Source organism: Canis aureus, chromosome 29 (genome assembly GCF_053574225.1).
Source record: "Canis aureus isolate CA01 chromosome 29, VMU_Caureus_v.1.0, whole genome shotgun sequence".
Taxonomy (NCBI): domain Eukaryota; kingdom Metazoa; phylum Chordata; class Mammalia; order Carnivora; family Canidae; genus Canis; species Canis aureus.
This window is the reverse complement of record NC_135639.1, coordinates 11,311,950-11,328,974: the sequence shown is the minus strand read 5'-3', so window position 1 is coordinate 11,328,974 and position 17,025 is coordinate 11,311,950. Positions and strand designations below refer to the sequence as shown.

Genomic DNA, 17,025 nt, shown 5'->3' with positions numbered 1-17,025 from the left:
GACTGAACACTTGGGTCTCAGCCCTTTCAGTATTTTCCTCTTTTGTTGATATGACTTTAAAAGTGAAGTGTATCACCATCAAATTTCGAACACCCAAACACTGAAACCAAAAGCTTTATTCTGTCCCTAACCAACTTTTCCTGAGTCTCAAAAGTATTAAAGTGTCACACAACAGGAGAGAAAATATAAGCAAAGGTCAGGTGGTACAAGCTTCATGAAATTCCTTGCAAAGAGATCTTTGAAAACTAAAAAGGCGGCAACATTTAATTCCAGTCAGGGTAGTATGTTCAGTTTCCTGGTGATCCAAATAGGAATAACCAACTTCACCTTCCAGTGTGCGGGCAGCAGAGAAAAGAAAAGGGGTTCTGAAGCCCAGAGCGCCAATCTCCTACCTGGTGGGACACCTGTAGGAAGACACCACGCTGCATCAGCTCCCACAGTTAAGCTTACAACGGTTTTCCACCAGGAAGGTGTTGGATCTTTTCCCATACGTCACAGGGTAACTCTTACAATTCATGAAAAACAGCCCAAAGTACTAATAATTTGGGAAGTTTTGTTTATTTCAAAGAGGGTTTTCCTTTCAAGGGAACTTTTCTGCAAGATCAAGCAAATTATTTACTTCTCTTTGGTAAATTACAATTCACATTGGCACAATAATCACACGGTAACTAATCTACTTGAATTTTATTTTCACAAATCCAGTTGAGTCTTCATTTTTATTTCTAAAAGGTTAAGGAAGTCTAGCCTACCCGTTATAAAAATGAAAACCAGTTAGAATTCTAAATATAAACAGATTATTTACATTAGTTTATAAAAATAGATTTGAGTTTAGGAAAAGTTAAACTAGTAATTTTCACTTCAGTTCATTAGGCATAATGAATTCCTTGGTTTTCAAGGCTGACCCTGGTTTCCTTGTTCAGCAATGTCGATTTGGAGTGGGAGGGGAAACAACACCCACAGAATCATTTAACTGATCTCCTGTTTCCCACTAGGTAAACTAACTGGCTTTAAAAAAAAAAAAAAAAAAAAACAAATTAATCTTTATACGTAACTGCGGAGAGCTTACATAAAGTAATGGTCAAAACTTTCCAAACATCCTTTATGCCACAATTACACTGCTGTACTGTATTAAATTGCTTTCTAGCTATGGATAATGATATTTTTGTTACCTTAAAAACCTTTATGTTAAAACTAATTGGTCTGGGAAAAACTTACCTATAGCTTTATTGGGTATTCCTGGATTAGCAGATAATGTTCGTTGAGCTAACACATCTGCAACTAATGGAAAAACTTACGCAAAAGTTTAAAATCCAATACAATCATCAAAGCAACTAAATGACAATTATGAAAACAATTTAAAACTTTATTTTCTACAGAAGGCATATTTTAAAAAGTTAACTGTTTGCTTTCTTCATACTTGGGCAACACAACCTATCCTAGGGCAGCATTCCCTTAAGTCCCATAAAACAGTGGTTCCCAAATGCACGAGGGGTGAAATGAGAAAAATAAGGACAATGTGGTGTTTTTTTCCCAAAAAAGCTGTGTTTATTCCACTGAAAGGACTCTCATCCTGAGACTCCTTTTATGAAGAAGAAAAAAAAGTGATAATACAGTGGTTTCTTTCAGATTACTTGGCAAAATACATTGGCAACCCTGTCCCTCAAATTTTCGGAAATGTTACTACTGGTCCATGAAATCCAAAGGTCTGGGAACCACTGCCATGTAATAGACTAATTTTGCAGGTTATTAATAACTGTTAAGTGGAAAAAAAAAAAAAAAAACTTCTGTGGTCCAACGTTTGGGAAAGGATGCTACAGAATTTCAGTCATGTGAATTAATGGCCGGTACACCCCATTCCCCAAAGTTGGACCACTAAACACATTCAGACCCACCGTTAATTGGAAAGACATTGTAAAAATCTGAACAACTCCTCTGACTTTGGAATTCCAACAATTTTCTTCAAATGAAGTTGACATCAGCATTTCAACAGAGTCTGACCTACGACTTAGCTGAAACTTAAGGAAAAGGTATCAGCAACATTATCAATATTAAACTTTTAATATCAAATACACTTTTGTACATTGTTACTAATTTATATAATTATAAAACAATCAAAAGCTCCATAAAACCAGTAAGGTAAAAGCCCTTACTGAATATTATATAAACTTCAGATGTTACCAGGCTTGATTTCAGGAAAAGTCATTGGTGTCTGATACAAATTATCTACAAAACAATGTGGTATAAATGGTACTTGAATTTTACAATAATGTGGCTACAATCTGCCCAATACTCTCAGAGGTGTCAGATCTTCAAAGTTCATTTCCATTCACACATTTCTGCTGTTGAAGCCTGGTTCTTCTTAAAGACTCTAACTGCTTTGCTCTTAGCCATCGTTCTCTTGACAGTGTGGTCTGACCGGCACTGAGAGACAGGAACCTGGCACGAAACACAGAATTGGATTTAAGTCTAGACTGAGGACAGTAACTAGTTCTTAAAAAAAAACAAAACAAAAAAAAAAAAAAAACACCACCTAGGAATACTGGGCCAGGGGTCAAGACCATCTGGTAGCTTACAGACAAGTCAGGAGCCAAGTAAGACTTCCGTAAAGGGATCTTTAAGGTTTAGAGAAAAAGCAAAACCTGTTCCACTGAAATGGTCACTGGCCAAACACAATCCCCCCCCTTCAATGCCCTTCACATGGTATTTTAAAGGAAAAACATTTTCCATTTGTAGAAACCTGCCTCAGTTACTCCTAAAAACTGCGAGGTTCATACAGAGTTTACCGAAAAAGCAATTACGGGCAGGTCCTACTCACCGAGCCACGATGAGCAGCTGGTGGAGATCGTCAGCAGTGATGCTCTGAGGATCGTTCTTGCGCATCTCCACAAAGTCATCTTCAACTGCCTGTGACAAGAGAGCAAGTGGCCTTTAAAACCACGGCTTCTGAGGAAACGATGTGCATTATGTAGGAAAAGCAAAGTAATGCAGTCAGTTGGCTGATGTGAAAATGAGGAAGTCAGCCCTGCTGCTTGGGCGGCGGAGAGGGCAACGGACTGGGAGCCACCCCTCCACAGCCTGGGGCTCCTGGGCGAGCACCTAGGTCAGCAATGGGCACAGTCAACCATGCAGTGATGTCAGAAGTGGCAGAGGGAGGGAGGATCTGAAAATTTTTTCCACCATTAAAGGGGACAAGAACACTAGCAAGAACTATCAAAATGTGCTTCTTCAAAAGTCTGAAAACTAACCAGAATACAGGCATCATATGTTCAAGACAGAACACTGGGCTCTGAGGCATTTTAGTTTGTCCTACCCACCCAACCCCCAGCCTACACCCCCAAAAAGGGACCGCCTGGCAGCCACACGACAGGGTGCTTGCAAAGCAGCACTCCTGGAGATCCGTCACTCTCTGCTGGTTCCTTGTGAGAACCCACGTGCAAAGCGTCTTTACTCAGCCGGACTCTATGAACAGCCTCTTCCCCCACCCCCCCCCCACCCCGGGGAATTTATCAAAAACAATCCGAAGCAATTACTGATCATCCTGGCTGCCTCACGCACTGGGTAACAGTTGGGGCAAATAAGCAGCTAACCAAAACCCTTAAAAGAAAAAACTAGGAAATGAGAACTTTTCCCCTCCAAAGCCCGCAAAGGACACATCCATCTCTAAGTCCTCCCGAATGCAGAAGGCCGCATGCGTGCAAAGGGCCGAGCATGTACTCCGATCAGAGCAGGCCCTCAGGGGCAGCCCGGGTGGCTTGGCGGTTTGGCGCCTGCCTTCGGCCCAGGGCATGATCCTGGAGACCCAGGATCGAGTCCCACATCAGGCTCCCTGCATGGGGCCTGCTTCTCCCTCTGCCTGTGTCTCTCTCTCACTGTCTTTCATGAGTAAATAAATAAAATCTTAAAAAAAAAAAAAAAAAAAAGCAGGCCCTCAGCTACTCCGTCTGGGTAGCCTTTTCTGTGCAAGCAGAAAGAGAAGGGATGGTCACAGTTGTCAACTGCGTGGCAGTGTGTCGAAGGCCTACCCCGTGGAGACACAGAGCCCTGGGCTTTGACTGGGAGACCTGCTTCCAGACATCTAACGAAATTCACTCACTGGCCTCTAAGCTAACAGAGCAGAGACTCCAGGACCTACACACAAAGGATATGTTTCCAAGAGTTCGTTCAGAAAAGTCACTAAGCATCAAGCAACAACAAACCCTAGGGAGGGGAAGGATCCACCAGAGCAGAGCTAGCATATCATTTGAACACCTGGTTTTGGGGCGCCTGGGTGGCTCAGTGGTTGAGCATCTGCCCTCGGCTTAGATCGTGATCCCGGGGTCCTGGGATCGAGTCCCACCATCAGGCTCCCTGCATGGAACCTGCTTCTGTCTCTGCCTCTCTCTCTGTGTCTCTCATGAATAAAAATTTTTAAAACAACAATAAAAAAAAACCCTGGTTTTCAAAACAAAAACAAGGGAGACATAGAAACAAAAAAAAATGTCTGGATCGTTTCACTGGAAACAAAGAAGTAAACAGAAACAGTCCTTGAGAAAGCCCAAATATTGGACTTGCAAGACAAAGACTTTGAGTCAGCTCTTTAAACATATTCAAAGAACTAAAGGAAACCACATTTAAAGAGCTAAAAGAAAGTATGAGAATAAGGTCACATCAAATAAAAAACAACAAGAGGTAGAAATCACTTACTAAAGATTTTATTTATTCATTTATGAGACACAGAGAGAAGCAGAGACACAGGCAGAGGGAGAAGCAGGTTCCATGCAGGGAGCCCGACATGGGACTCGATCCCAGGACCCTGGGATCACCACCTGAGCCAAAGACAGATGCTCCACCACTGAGTCACCCAGGTGCCCCAACAGAAATTATTTAAAAAGTAAACAGGTGCTTGGGCAGCTCAGCGGGTTAAGCATCTCTCGGTTTCAGCTCAGGTCATGATCTCGAGGGTCGTGAAATCAAGCTCTATGTTCAATGGGGAGTCTGCTCTCTGAATAAATAAAAGTCTTTTAATAAAATTAAAGGCAAATAAAAATTCTGAAGCTGAACACTGTAGCTGAAATTTAAAATTCACTACTAGAAACTGGGCTCAAAAGCAGCTGTGTGCAGCAGGCAGAAAAAAAAGTCTCAGCAAACGTGCAGAAAGGCTGAGTGTGAATGGCCAGTGTGTCCAGAAGAAAGTATAAGGGAGGAGGAAAAATGAACAGAGCCTCAGCTACTTGTGGGACACCATCGAGTTTGCCAACATCCACCTACAGGCATGCTGGAGGGAAAGGAGGGAGAAAGGGGCAGAAAGAAATGTAAAGAAATGACGGTCAAAAACTCAGCAAATTTCCTCAAAACTTCCCCAAGATGGACAGTAACCCGCACACCCAAGAGGTTCAATAAACTCCAGTAGAAGAAACTCAGAGATCCAGACCCCCAGCACCAGAGCAAAAGGACTCAGTGCGCACAGGGGCCTCGCCTCAGCCGCGAGCGCACCCCTCACCAGAAACCCCCGCGCCAGAAGGCAACGGGAGGACACACGTGAAAAGCGCTGAAAGAAAAAGTCTATAAAGCAAGAACTCCACGTCCAGTACAACTAGTCTTCAAAAACGGAGAAATTCAGACATTCCCAGATGGGCAACCACTCGGCAGAACTTGTCACAGCCGATGTGCCCGACAGGAAGCACGGAAGGACCACGGGGAAGGGAACCACACAGGGAAATACCCAAGCGGTACAAAGGTCTTTCTCCTCCTAACTTTTTCCCTCCGACTTAAAGACAGGAGCGCAAAGCAGGACTGTAACCGCGCGGAGGAGCGCCGCCCACGTAGGACACGAGCTCGGCGCCAGTCGCGGTAAGTGGAACGTGACCAAACCGTCTAACTCAACACGGGAAATCGTTGGTTTCACCCCAGACACACCTTGGTTATCTCATCGGAAATGCTGTAGTCCAGGAACCTCAGGAGGGTCAGGTAGATGCGGAACTTGTTGAGGACAGAGGGGAGCACGGCGGACAGGAGGCTGTCGGTGTACTCCTCCATGTTGGGCGGGATGAGCTGGGGCTCCAGGTGGATCTGGCAGTCTGCCTACGGAGACCAACGGGACGCGGGGTTTCCCACGTTCCGAAATTAATCCAAAATTTCGGGAGGAGGCTTCATCTGTATCAGCCCGCGTAGCAATCGAGAAATACTTTTTATTACCGGAGGGGGGACACTTTCTAACATTCGTTTACAAGCACCGTGACTCCCTCGGCGACAATTACAGAGGTGAGCGTTTCTTTGGTTACTTACATTTCCGCAGGAAGAGCAGTAAACACACAAAAAGGTAACCAACCTCTAAAAACCAGCTAATTAAAATGTTTTCAAGGCTTTCTTAATCCTGGAATATGTGTACGTCTTACTGATCTCTCTGTCTAGAAACCACGTAAAGCAAATCACACTTTCCCAGAGGAAACTTACCCGGGGGCCATTTCATTCTCGTTCACGGGCAGTTTCTCATGAATCACAGTGAACATCAGTTTACAGAGAAACTCTACACCTTTTAGACAACGGGGCGTACTTCTCATCATGAAAAGACACAATTAAAAGCTCCCTGCATCAGTCACTCTGATGATTTATCAGAGCATTTCACCATAAAGCATAAAAATAATTACCATGTCATCAGGAACATTTTTAAATGTTTTAAAAGGAATTCTGAACTATTCCTCACGTAAGATTGGCAGAGACAATAGGACGGAGGCAGCAAGAACAAAGGTCTAGATGTGAATCAGGCAATTTACAGAAAGCTTCTACTTTCTCTGCCTGGGTGTGGGAGCTGCTGCTACCGACAGCTTTCCTCTGCTCGTCTTGGGATTCGCCGTATCTGGTTCTTCACAGGTTTTCATTCCCACAGCGGGAACAAAATAATCAATTCTCTTACTGATAATCAACAGCCCCAATTCTGAAACAAGTTTAACTCCTCAATAATAAGCCATACCAAGAAACAAAAGAATACAGGTATCTTTCCAACGTAACCTCCCTCCATCTTAACATGTCTCCTCGTACCGGCAGGAGTGATCTCCCCTCTGAAGTAATAAAAACATTAATATTGCAGGGGAATTCCATCTGGTGGTAACTGAAGTCATAATCCACCTTCTGCCAAGTTATTAGGTTGCTCAGGGCAGTCACATTATGAACACCTGAAAAATAAAAAAATAGTAATTTTTTAGTCATTTGATTTTAATCACCTAAACAATTTGGTTTTATTGATACTAATTGTAAGACATGAAGTTTCTACTGCTTTAAAAAGTTATCTCAAGCACTGTTCGACCTCCTAAGCTAAATGTTCACTAAGTAATAGGCTTCAGACAACACTGGTCAAGCTAAACAAATGTATTTTGGGGCCAGGACCTCCTAAAATCTAATCTAGCATCTGGTATGCAACTAGGTACAAGATAGGTTCCCAGTAAGTACAATCACTTTCTATGTGACGTGTACAGGTCTAGCACAGTATGGTTGAACTAAAATGATTTTTACGCATAGAGATAAGATTATTGAGTTTTACGGATTTTTATACTCATCTGTGCCTTATTAAGTATACCCAGTCCACACTATTTTTTTCCTTCTACCTTTACTTCTTGAACTTACCCCCCAATAAAGTGTAGTCTTCTACTAAATTTTTTTTTTCAGAGATTCTTTGAAATAAAAAAATAAAAAACTTCATATTGGGCAGTTAATGTTTTATTAGATCTTCTCTACACTTTTCTCTTTCTTTTTTTTAAAGATTTTATTTGTTCATGAGAGAGATAGAGATAGAGAGAGAGAGAGAGAGAGAGGCAGAGACACAGGCAGAGGGAGAAGCAGGCTCCATGCAGGGAGCCCTATATGGGACTCCATCCCAGGACCACAGGATTATGCCCTGAGCCGGAGGCAGATGCTCACCACTGAGCCACTCAAGTGCCCCTACACTTTTCTTTTTAGCTAATATATGACTGAAGGCATAATCTCCTCCTTTCTTAGCCTTAAAGAGCTCCTTGCTACATCCTTGTCCTGTCATCGTACTATTTTCATACTAGGACAAAACACAGCCAATGTACACAATTTCTAAGTCTATAATATCCACATTACACTAATTCATATGGCAAGCCTTGATCCAAAATGCTTGTGAAATAGAAGTTTGTCTCTGATTGGTGATCCTTTTATTTAAAAAAAAAAAACAAACTTTATTTTTTTAATTTATGATAGTCACACAGTGAGAGAGAGAAGCAGAGACACAGGCAGAGGGAGAAGCAGGCCCCATGCACCGGGAGCCCGACATGGGATTTGATCCCGGGTCTCCAGGATCGCGCCCTGGGCCAAAGGTAGGCGCCAAACCACTGCGCCACCCAGGGATCCCTGATTGGTGATCCTTTTAAAAGTCAATACCAGATCTGGCTTTCATGGGAGATTAGGAATGAAGAGACACACTCAAGTCCATACCTGGTGTGTCCAGCTGCCCTTGTTCTAGGAGAGTTTCATCAATCACAAGGGAAGTGTTGTTCGGTAGCTGGAGGAGCCCACTGACCAGGCGATTGGCTGTATAGTCTTTGTGGGGGATGAATTTCAAATGGTTCATGTTCTCTATAGTCATCTGCAGACGAAAAGACTGCGAAAAGAAATTTTTTAATGAGCAAGGAACAAAGTTTCCCTGTTTTAAGGAAGTACATATATGGGGTTAAATACTTTCCGTATGTGTGTAAGGAAAGATCTTATATTAATTTCTAAGGCTATAGTTTCATGGTTTCTTGAGCTCCTAGAGAAAAAATCTTACATATCCACCTTAAATAATAAATCTACAACTTAAATAAGAACTTCACTAATTCTGTGAGCTGCTTTACTCTCAACTGTTTTGTTCGGTATTCTTAAAAAAATAATTTCGATTTTACCAGGAAACGAGAAACAAACAATAGATAATTCAGATACATTTACCAAACATTCAGAAGCTCAACTTCTTTTACCTACCACAACCACAGGATAGCAATGTAGAAAGTATTTATTTATTCAAAATGAGCAAAGTGGGGAAAGAAAAGCTTAATTTTCTTCTGTGTTCCTCAAATTAAAATCACATTCACTCATCAGACTACTGCGGACCAGGAAACAAACTGTCCTAAGAGAAGCAGGGGTACAGACCACACTGAGCAGGTGCCAGGCGCTGGGGGTCCTGTAACCTGCTGCAGACTACCTCCTCGTCCGACCTTAGCACGGTACAGTCTCGGTCAGTGCACATCACTCCGTGTCCCCGCTCCGAGCCCACCACTCCATGCCCTCTGTACCCAGCGTCACACTCCAATCTCCCTTCCTATCACTCCAGCCCAAATAGTAGTACGTGTGCGAAGGTGGAAATTGGGGTTAGGGAGGAGGGTGCTAAGGAGAAACTCTCAGAACGGACAGGATTATTGTACTATGGCTCAGTGATTCAAAGAAAACGGGCAGGGGGCTAGGACCACATTCTAGACAGAAGAAGTCTGTCTAAATACAGGGTGGCACACAGCAGGGTCTAGCTGCACGTAGCAGAAGCAGGTCGATCACAGTACACCCACTGTGAAAACTAAACAAGATATTAACCAGGCAAGTGTTCAGAAAAAGTTTGGTGCTAGACATAAACTCGCAAGAGGAATGTAAGGGAGTGGGATATGTAACAATGAAGAGTAAAACCCACAAATCTACTACAAAGCGATGAAAAAGCTACTACAAAGCGATGAAAAATAGAACAAGGAAATACCTCACCACGCTACAACCCTGAGCATCAACCACAGAGAATTTTCACATTTACAAACATAATCTGTGTCCTACTTATGCATGCTAGGCTGCTGCTTGGACTTCACCTCCTCCCCTTCTCCCAGAACTCGGTCCACACTGGCCACACTGGCCTCTGCTGGTGGGCCTCAAGTGTGCCGAGCACACCACAGCCTCAGAGCCGTGCTTGCTCTCCCTGCACAGGATGGACATTCCCTCCAACAGAAGCATTTGGCCTGTTCCTACGCTTGCAGCAAGTCTCTCCCTGAATTCCCTGAAGGTGAGACCTTCCCCCCACACTGTATACCTGAGGTACTCCACTCTAGCCCAGACTCCCTAGCCCCCCCACTTCCCCTGCACCTTTACTGTTCTCCATGGCACTTCAATGACATATTCTGTATTTACTTTTTATTAGTCAGATTTCAGAATATTATGATAGAAGGCCATTTCAGTAATTCCCAAAATGTGGTCCAGGGAACTCCGAGGGAGTGGCTGATACATTTTATGGAGTCCATGAGATCCAAAGCATGCATGGATAAAAGACCCAATCAATGTGCAAGGCAGAACAATGAATTTACAGTAACAGAGTATGAAAAGTTCCTTGAGGAGATTACAGATTTCACACTTGCAACTATCCTTTAAAAAAATGCCATGTGACCAGTTTTGGTTTGGTATCAAGGAATATCCCATTATTCAAAGAGGTCAGCTCTCCTTCATGTACTTCAATCAAAACATCCTATCACAAAAGACTGAATGCAGAAACGATTTGATAATCGTTTATCAGTGGTCTTCTATTAATCCAGATATTAAAGAGACTGGCAAAAATTTATTTATTTATTTATTTATTTATTTATTTATTTATTTATTTATTTATTTATTTATTTATTTATTTATTTATTTAATTTGAGATTGGCAAAAGTTTAAAGCCAGGTCACTTTATGACTTGGGAAAATAGCTATTGTTACAAAAATATTTTATGTTCATATGTAATTATTTTCAAGAATATTTTGGTATATCTTTAGTTTTATTTTCTACTATGGTAAATTGATAATAAAAACACAGATAAGGGATCCCTGGGTAGCTCAGCGGTTTAGCGCCTGCCTTCAGCCCAGGGTGTGATCCTGGAGACCTGGGATCAAGTCTCACATCAAGCTCCCTGCATAGAGCATGTTTCTCCCTCTGCCTGTGTCTCTGCCTCTCTTTCTCTTTGTCTCTGTCTCCCTCATGAATAAATAAATAAAATCTTTTTAAAAACCCAAAACTTTAATCTTAAAAATAAAACAAAACCCACACAGATAAACTATACCTCTTTGAGTCAATTTTTTGTGTCAAGTGAGTTAAGGAGTGTGAGAAATGCTGGTCTGCTTGGTCTACTGCTGTTTAAGGGCCTTACCCTCTAATAACATGGTCACATGAATGATCTATTTTAACCTCCTAAATCTCCAAAATAAGACATGATCAGCATTGCCACTCACATGACTAGTCAGAAGCAATTCCCTCGTTCCCAATGTTTCACTACCACACAAACCCTGCATTCCATCTGCCCTGGCAAACAAAGGCAGTGTGACTTTGCAAACAGGAATTAAAACTGGGGTAATGGAGAGAAAGATCTTTATTACCTAAACTAAATGAACCATGGTCCTCTAATTTAGGCTTATTTAAAGATTTAAGATTTTAATGCACAAAAATGATACCAAGTTGCACAAACTGGCATCAACCAAGAATATAATTTTAAGGGATGTACTTGCAATCGTGCCATTAGAGTCCTAGAAACTTGTGCTAAGGCAATAAAAGGCAAGTGAAATGTTTAGGGGTGAATATGTAAATTATGGGACATGGCAGGCTATGTCCTCTTTAATAAGATCTATTAAAATCTCAAAGTTAAACACTTGAGCTAAAAAGACAATTAGATGGGTTTTTAAAGGATGCTCAGGTTTTTTTTTAATTTTTAATTTAATTTAATTTTTATTTTTTTTATGCTAAATAACACGTTTTCATTTTCCAAAACACTAAAATAGCACACGGCGGAGTAATTTAGGACACAAATGGAGAGAGGCAATGAGTAACCCCGAAAATGGTTGTCTTACTTTAGGACTCCTTAAAAACTCATACTCTGAGGTGACCTTGATTGGAGTTCTCAACAACCAGAGGGGTTACCTCAGAAAAAAGGTTAGTGTATAAGATACCTCCGCTCCTGGAAACTGGAAACGTTCTACAGGGGAAATACGAGGTCTGTCTCCCCCTACCTGAGCTACAGCAGATGGTCTCAAGCTTGTTTTATTTCAGGTGACAGGGCTAGGGCTCCTTGTTTGAGAAAGGATTATACTAAAAGGACACTGAATATTTCAACTTTCACCATAAGGACTCCATTTAAACTGCATTTCAAGGGGAAGGAAAGGGACGTGACAAAAATCAAATTTTGCTGCTGACCAAAATTCGATAGAACGCAGAGATGGTGGCAGCTCACAATCACGTCAGGCAGGGCTGAGAGCAGGTAGGGAGGGGCTGACTTGTATATAAACAGGCACTTTCACCTGATGATCAAACAGTCTAGGGAGACGGTATCTGGGACAGTAGCCCATTAGAATGAACGCTGAAGATACATAAAGAATTTTGTTAAATCTTTACATTGTAACTTGACATTTATATAGGATGTATTAATGTTCTTGAAAAGGTATCCCAATATTGAATGTCTTTCAAGCACAAGATAAAACATGTTCAAAAATCTCTCACATCAACCAACTTCCCATGAGTTCATCTGATCATACAAACTGAAGCAGAAACTTCATGGCTGCCCTGTTGGCATCCAGACTCAGTGTGAAAGAAATCATTATAAGACAACTTTTAAAATTAATCTCACTATTTTTTTATTGTTCTGCTTGTACCTTAACTATGGCATAATGGATTTGCTACTTCAAAAGCTGGTAGAGCCAGTAACCCCAGTGTTATCTGCAGATGGTTTGAGGTACTTTTTATACTTGAAAGCATTTTCTTGTATTCTACTATTTGTTTTGAAAACACAGGCTCTGAATGGCCACGGAAAACACATATTGTCACATCATTCAGGAAAACTTCGGGGCATGTGTACAACAGTGTAAACAGGACGAAATGCAAGCAAGACAGTTCCAACTCAAAGCCTGGCCCTTCTGGCAGAGCACTTGGCGGTTCCTCCTCAGACATCCCCATTCCTAACCTTTTCTGACAGCACAGTCGTCCTGACCCCCAAGGCTCTCCTTTGTGGCACCATACTCTGTGGCTGTCGATTGCCCTTGGCCCCTAGGTTTTTTGTTTGTTTGTTTTAATGTATTTTTTTTGAGACAGTGAGCAGAGAAGAGAACACAAGTGGACCGGGGAGGGGCAGAGGGAGAGGCAGCGGGAGAAACTGGTTCCCCACCAACTGAGCTACCCAGGCGCCCCAGAGTGTTCAGATTTGTAATAAATATTTATATTGATCTTACTGCTGGAACAAGATGTTGAATGATCCGGTACAAGTGTTCTGTGAAGGTACTATTCCGTGGGCAACCACTCAAGTTAACTGTGAATTTTCCCAGTGGAAGAACGTCTCTTCTTGTATACCTAGATAAAAAGATACCAACCAGTAAGATATTGATGATTTTCTGATTTCCATCAAAAAGCAAACAAAGATTAGCACAATACTGTCATTAAAAATAAAGCAAATTGGGATCCCTGGGTGGCTCAGCAGTTTAGCACCTGGGTCCCAGGATCAAGTCCCCACATCGGGCTCCCTGCATGGAGCCTGCTTCTCCCTCTGCCTATGTCTCTGCCTCTGTGTGTGTGTGTTTCTCATGAATAAGTAAATAAATAATAAAAATAAAGCAAATTACTCTGATCAGTTCATTTATCAGAATAACAGCAATAAAAATAATAGCCAGTACTTATATATGAGCACTGAGCATGTGCTATAGGGACTGTTCAGAGGGCTTAAATGTCTCATTTAATTCCTAGACTCTCTGAGGCAGGTCATCTTCGCTGTACAGGTGAGAAATCTGAGACAGAAATCTGAAGTAACATGCCCGAGTTCACACAGCAGGATGCAGGAGAGCTGGATTTGAACCTACCGACTTTGGCTCCAGAGTCTGTACTCAACTGTTATATACAGCGATCTGAAGTCCCAACCAAGTGAAGGTCTGCAGTACAAAGATGTTGACTGCAGTGTCATTTACAGAGGAAAACTAGGAAATCTAACAATTATGGAACTAGCACAACGGTCTATAACAAAATACTGTATAGCCATTACAGTTCATGAAGTTCATGAAGAATTACAAAACAAGAATGTTTAAGATAGGGACACCCTGGAATCTCTGGGTGGCTCAGCAGTTTGGCACCTGCCTTTGGCCCAGGGCGTGATTCTGGAGTCCTGGGATCAAGTCCCACACTGGGCTCCCTGCATGGAGCCTGTTTCTCCCTCCTCCTGTGTCTCTGCCTCTCTCTCTCTCTGTGTCTCTCATGAATAAATAAATAAAATCTTTAAAAAAAAAAAAAGATAGGGACACCTGGGTGGCTCAGCAGTTGAGCATCTGCCTTCAGCTCAGGGCATAATCCTGGAGTCCCGGGATCAAGTCCCACATCAGGCTCCCTGCATGGAGCCTGCTTCTCCCTCTGCCTACGTTTCTGCCTCTTTCTCTCTCATGAATAGATAAACAAAATCTTAAAAAAAAAAAAAAAAAGAAGAAGAAGAAGAAGAATGTTTAAGATATGTTAAATGATAAAAACAAGACGTGGATCCATTTAGAGTACGATGGAGATCCGTGTAGGAATGTACACATACGTAAACAAAAAAGATGAAACGAACATGAGCCCAATGTGTTACTGGAGATCATCTCTAAGTGGGTGAGATTACAGACAATTTCCAGTCTCCTCATGCTCCTGGAACTTGCTGAAGACACAAGTTATTTCTGAAATCAAAAAATAAAGACCTGCGGTGGAGGGGAAAGGAGGTAAAGCACGTCTGCATACAAGTTAGATGTGTGTACACTGGGCCTTGCAGAGCATTAGGATGTATAAACAGAGAATTCAGAATGCAAAAAGAATAAAATAGCTCATTTTACTCATCAGCTAGATTCTTTGTCTGATTGTGGCTCTTGTATTTAAGGGAGACAAACAAAAGGTTAAATGTAAAACAAAAAAATGGACAAAGGAATTCGTGATATCATGTAATACTTATTACACTGAATGAATAAAAACCATTTGATGACGAAAATAATCAACAGTAGCAGAGAAGTTACCCGAGAAACCTTCCTGCTCTCTTCCACTTTCAACAAAACCCCCACCTCCCCTGCCTGCCGCCAGGAATATAGCACTTACACTGTAGAGATGAGATGCAATATCAGGTATTCAGCAGCCAAGCTATCTCCCAGAAGGGCGTGAGTGAGGAACCCAAGCAGCTCTGCTCGGATGGGGGACAATTCGGACATGAAACCTGAAACAACTAGAGAAGGGAGGGAGACCACACTCAGAACACACATACCAGTTCCTCCCCAGTGTCTCAGGAACAAAGCACTCAAGTCTGTAGACAACTAGTGTAGACTTAAAATATTGGTCGTTAAGTGATGCCAACATTCAAAGTAAGACAGCTTGTCAACTTTTGGGCCTCATTTTAATAAAGAAAATTGACATAAAGGAAAATGGGCCAGAGTCACAGAGATCGCTAGATTAACCTGAGCAACGAGGAACTGACCGGCTCAGCCCCACCGTAAGCACACGGCACACGCAGCTCCCAACATGCGCAGGGCTAACGGTCTCTGGGTCCCGAGGCCTCAGCACTTACACTTACAGGTTTTGCTCTCCTCCTTGTTAAGGCAGGCAGGCAGTAAAGGATTGATGTGCTGTAACTTCTGAGCTAAAACCACATGAATTCTTGGCACTAATGAAGCAGGAGGACTGTGCACTCTCTGCTCCTCGGCAGTGTCTGTGCATTCCATCGGATCCAGGAGCGAAGAGGCATCCCTACAGAGAGGAGAAAACTTCAATTCATAGGCACAGCTCTGAAAATGAGAATTCAAGCCAAGAATGGTTCCACCTGTACATCTCCTCAAAGAATGGAAAATGGCTCCTCATGCTAAATTGTCATGCCACATAGACATCAGGTGAATCAGGTCATATGAGGATATGTATGTATTCTTCAAGAACAAGAACACTTTGAGTATGCTAGAACTACAACTAATGGGACAGAATGCATCACTGATAAAGAGTATCTGTGCTTGGAAACCACCTTATCAGCTGAGACATGAAATACTTCACAGCTTGTCTCAAAAACTGAAGTCCTTTTCTCAAAAGCCATTAGGTATCTATTATTCAGTGTGGAAGATCCATTTATCTCTTATTTTGCTAACTGGTTTTCCTAAATTTTATTCTTCCATTTCACCTCCTTGAATAGTGAATAGTCAAGCAGTGAAAAAATGACTTTTTCAGATTTGCTAAAAAATTAGCAGACGATTAACTCATAGTGATATGACTGAAACAAATCACTAAAACGTTTCTAGAACTTCAGACTTTACCAGCTGCTCTACAGAGTCCCCAATTTATACTGCTGCCCTCCTTACACGCAAGGACGATGACAACTTTTACATGGTATGTACTGCGCATTGGGCAGTGTTCTTTGCTGGGCACACATCAATTCATTAACGCCTCACCTACCCTCATCTACAATGAGGAATCCACATGGCCAGTTAAAGGGCCAAACCAGGTTGACAACTCAAGCCATCGGATGCATCTGTGGATTAAGCGGCTTCAACAAATGAAGTGACTAAAGCAGGAAAATCATAATCAGAAACCTCCAGGACAAGCAATCTGCTACACACACACACACACACACACACACACACACACACACACATATGTTGCTGCATTATATATGTGTGTGTGTGTGTGTGTGTGTGTGTATTTACAGTTGTTTAAAATTTCTGTCCCCCGCCCCCTTTTTTTTTCTTATGGTGAAAAGTAAACTCTTCTTATAGGGAAACCAAGATCAATGTCCAATACTCAACAAGAAAACTGTTTTGCGTGAGGGGATATGATCCCACTCTTGGCAAATTCAAAAGGAAACAAGAGAGAATGAGAAAGACTTGGGTTTTCAGGATATATTGTTAAATGGGGTGAGAAAGTATAAAGAATACATATTACCATACCACCTTCATATAAAGGGGGGATAGAACATACACATGTCTACTTATTTTTGCAAAAAATATAAGAAAGATAAAAGCAGAGACAGGTTGGTTCCCTATGGAGGGTGAGTGGGAACAGGGCAGGGGGGGATGACACCCCTACCTTCTTTGTATG

The 17,025-nt window shown here is 42.0% G+C and overlaps 1 protein-coding gene across 2 annotated transcripts in view; it reads right to left on the bottom strand.

Moving 5' to 3' along the window:
- Nucleotides 1–539: 539 nt before the first annotated feature.
- The window catches only part of MCMBP (minichromosome maintenance complex binding protein), a 49,759-nt gene continuing 33,273 nt past the window's right edge, over nt 540–17,025 (bottom strand). Inside the window, exons 9-16 of one of the 2 annotated variants that reach the window (XM_077877424.1) lie at nt 15,515–15,693; nt 15,052–15,175; nt 13,185–13,302; nt 8,431–8,596; nt 7,018–7,151; nt 5,896–6,060; nt 2,816–2,904; nt 540–2,436 (exon numbers count right to left, since the gene is read on the bottom strand). In XM_077877424.1, the coding sequence (XP_077733550.1) occupies nt 2,310–2,436; nt 2,816–2,904; nt 5,896–6,060; nt 7,018–7,151; nt 8,431–8,596; nt 13,185–13,302; nt 15,052–15,175; nt 15,515–15,693 (1,102 nt within the window). In that variant the 3' untranslated portion in view covers nt 540–2,309. The remainder of the gene's footprint in view (nt 2,437–2,815; nt 2,905–5,895; nt 6,061–7,017; nt 7,152–8,430; nt 8,597–13,184; nt 13,303–15,051; nt 15,176–15,514; nt 15,694–17,025) is intronic. The other variant, XM_077877425.1, reaches the window with a different exon arrangement.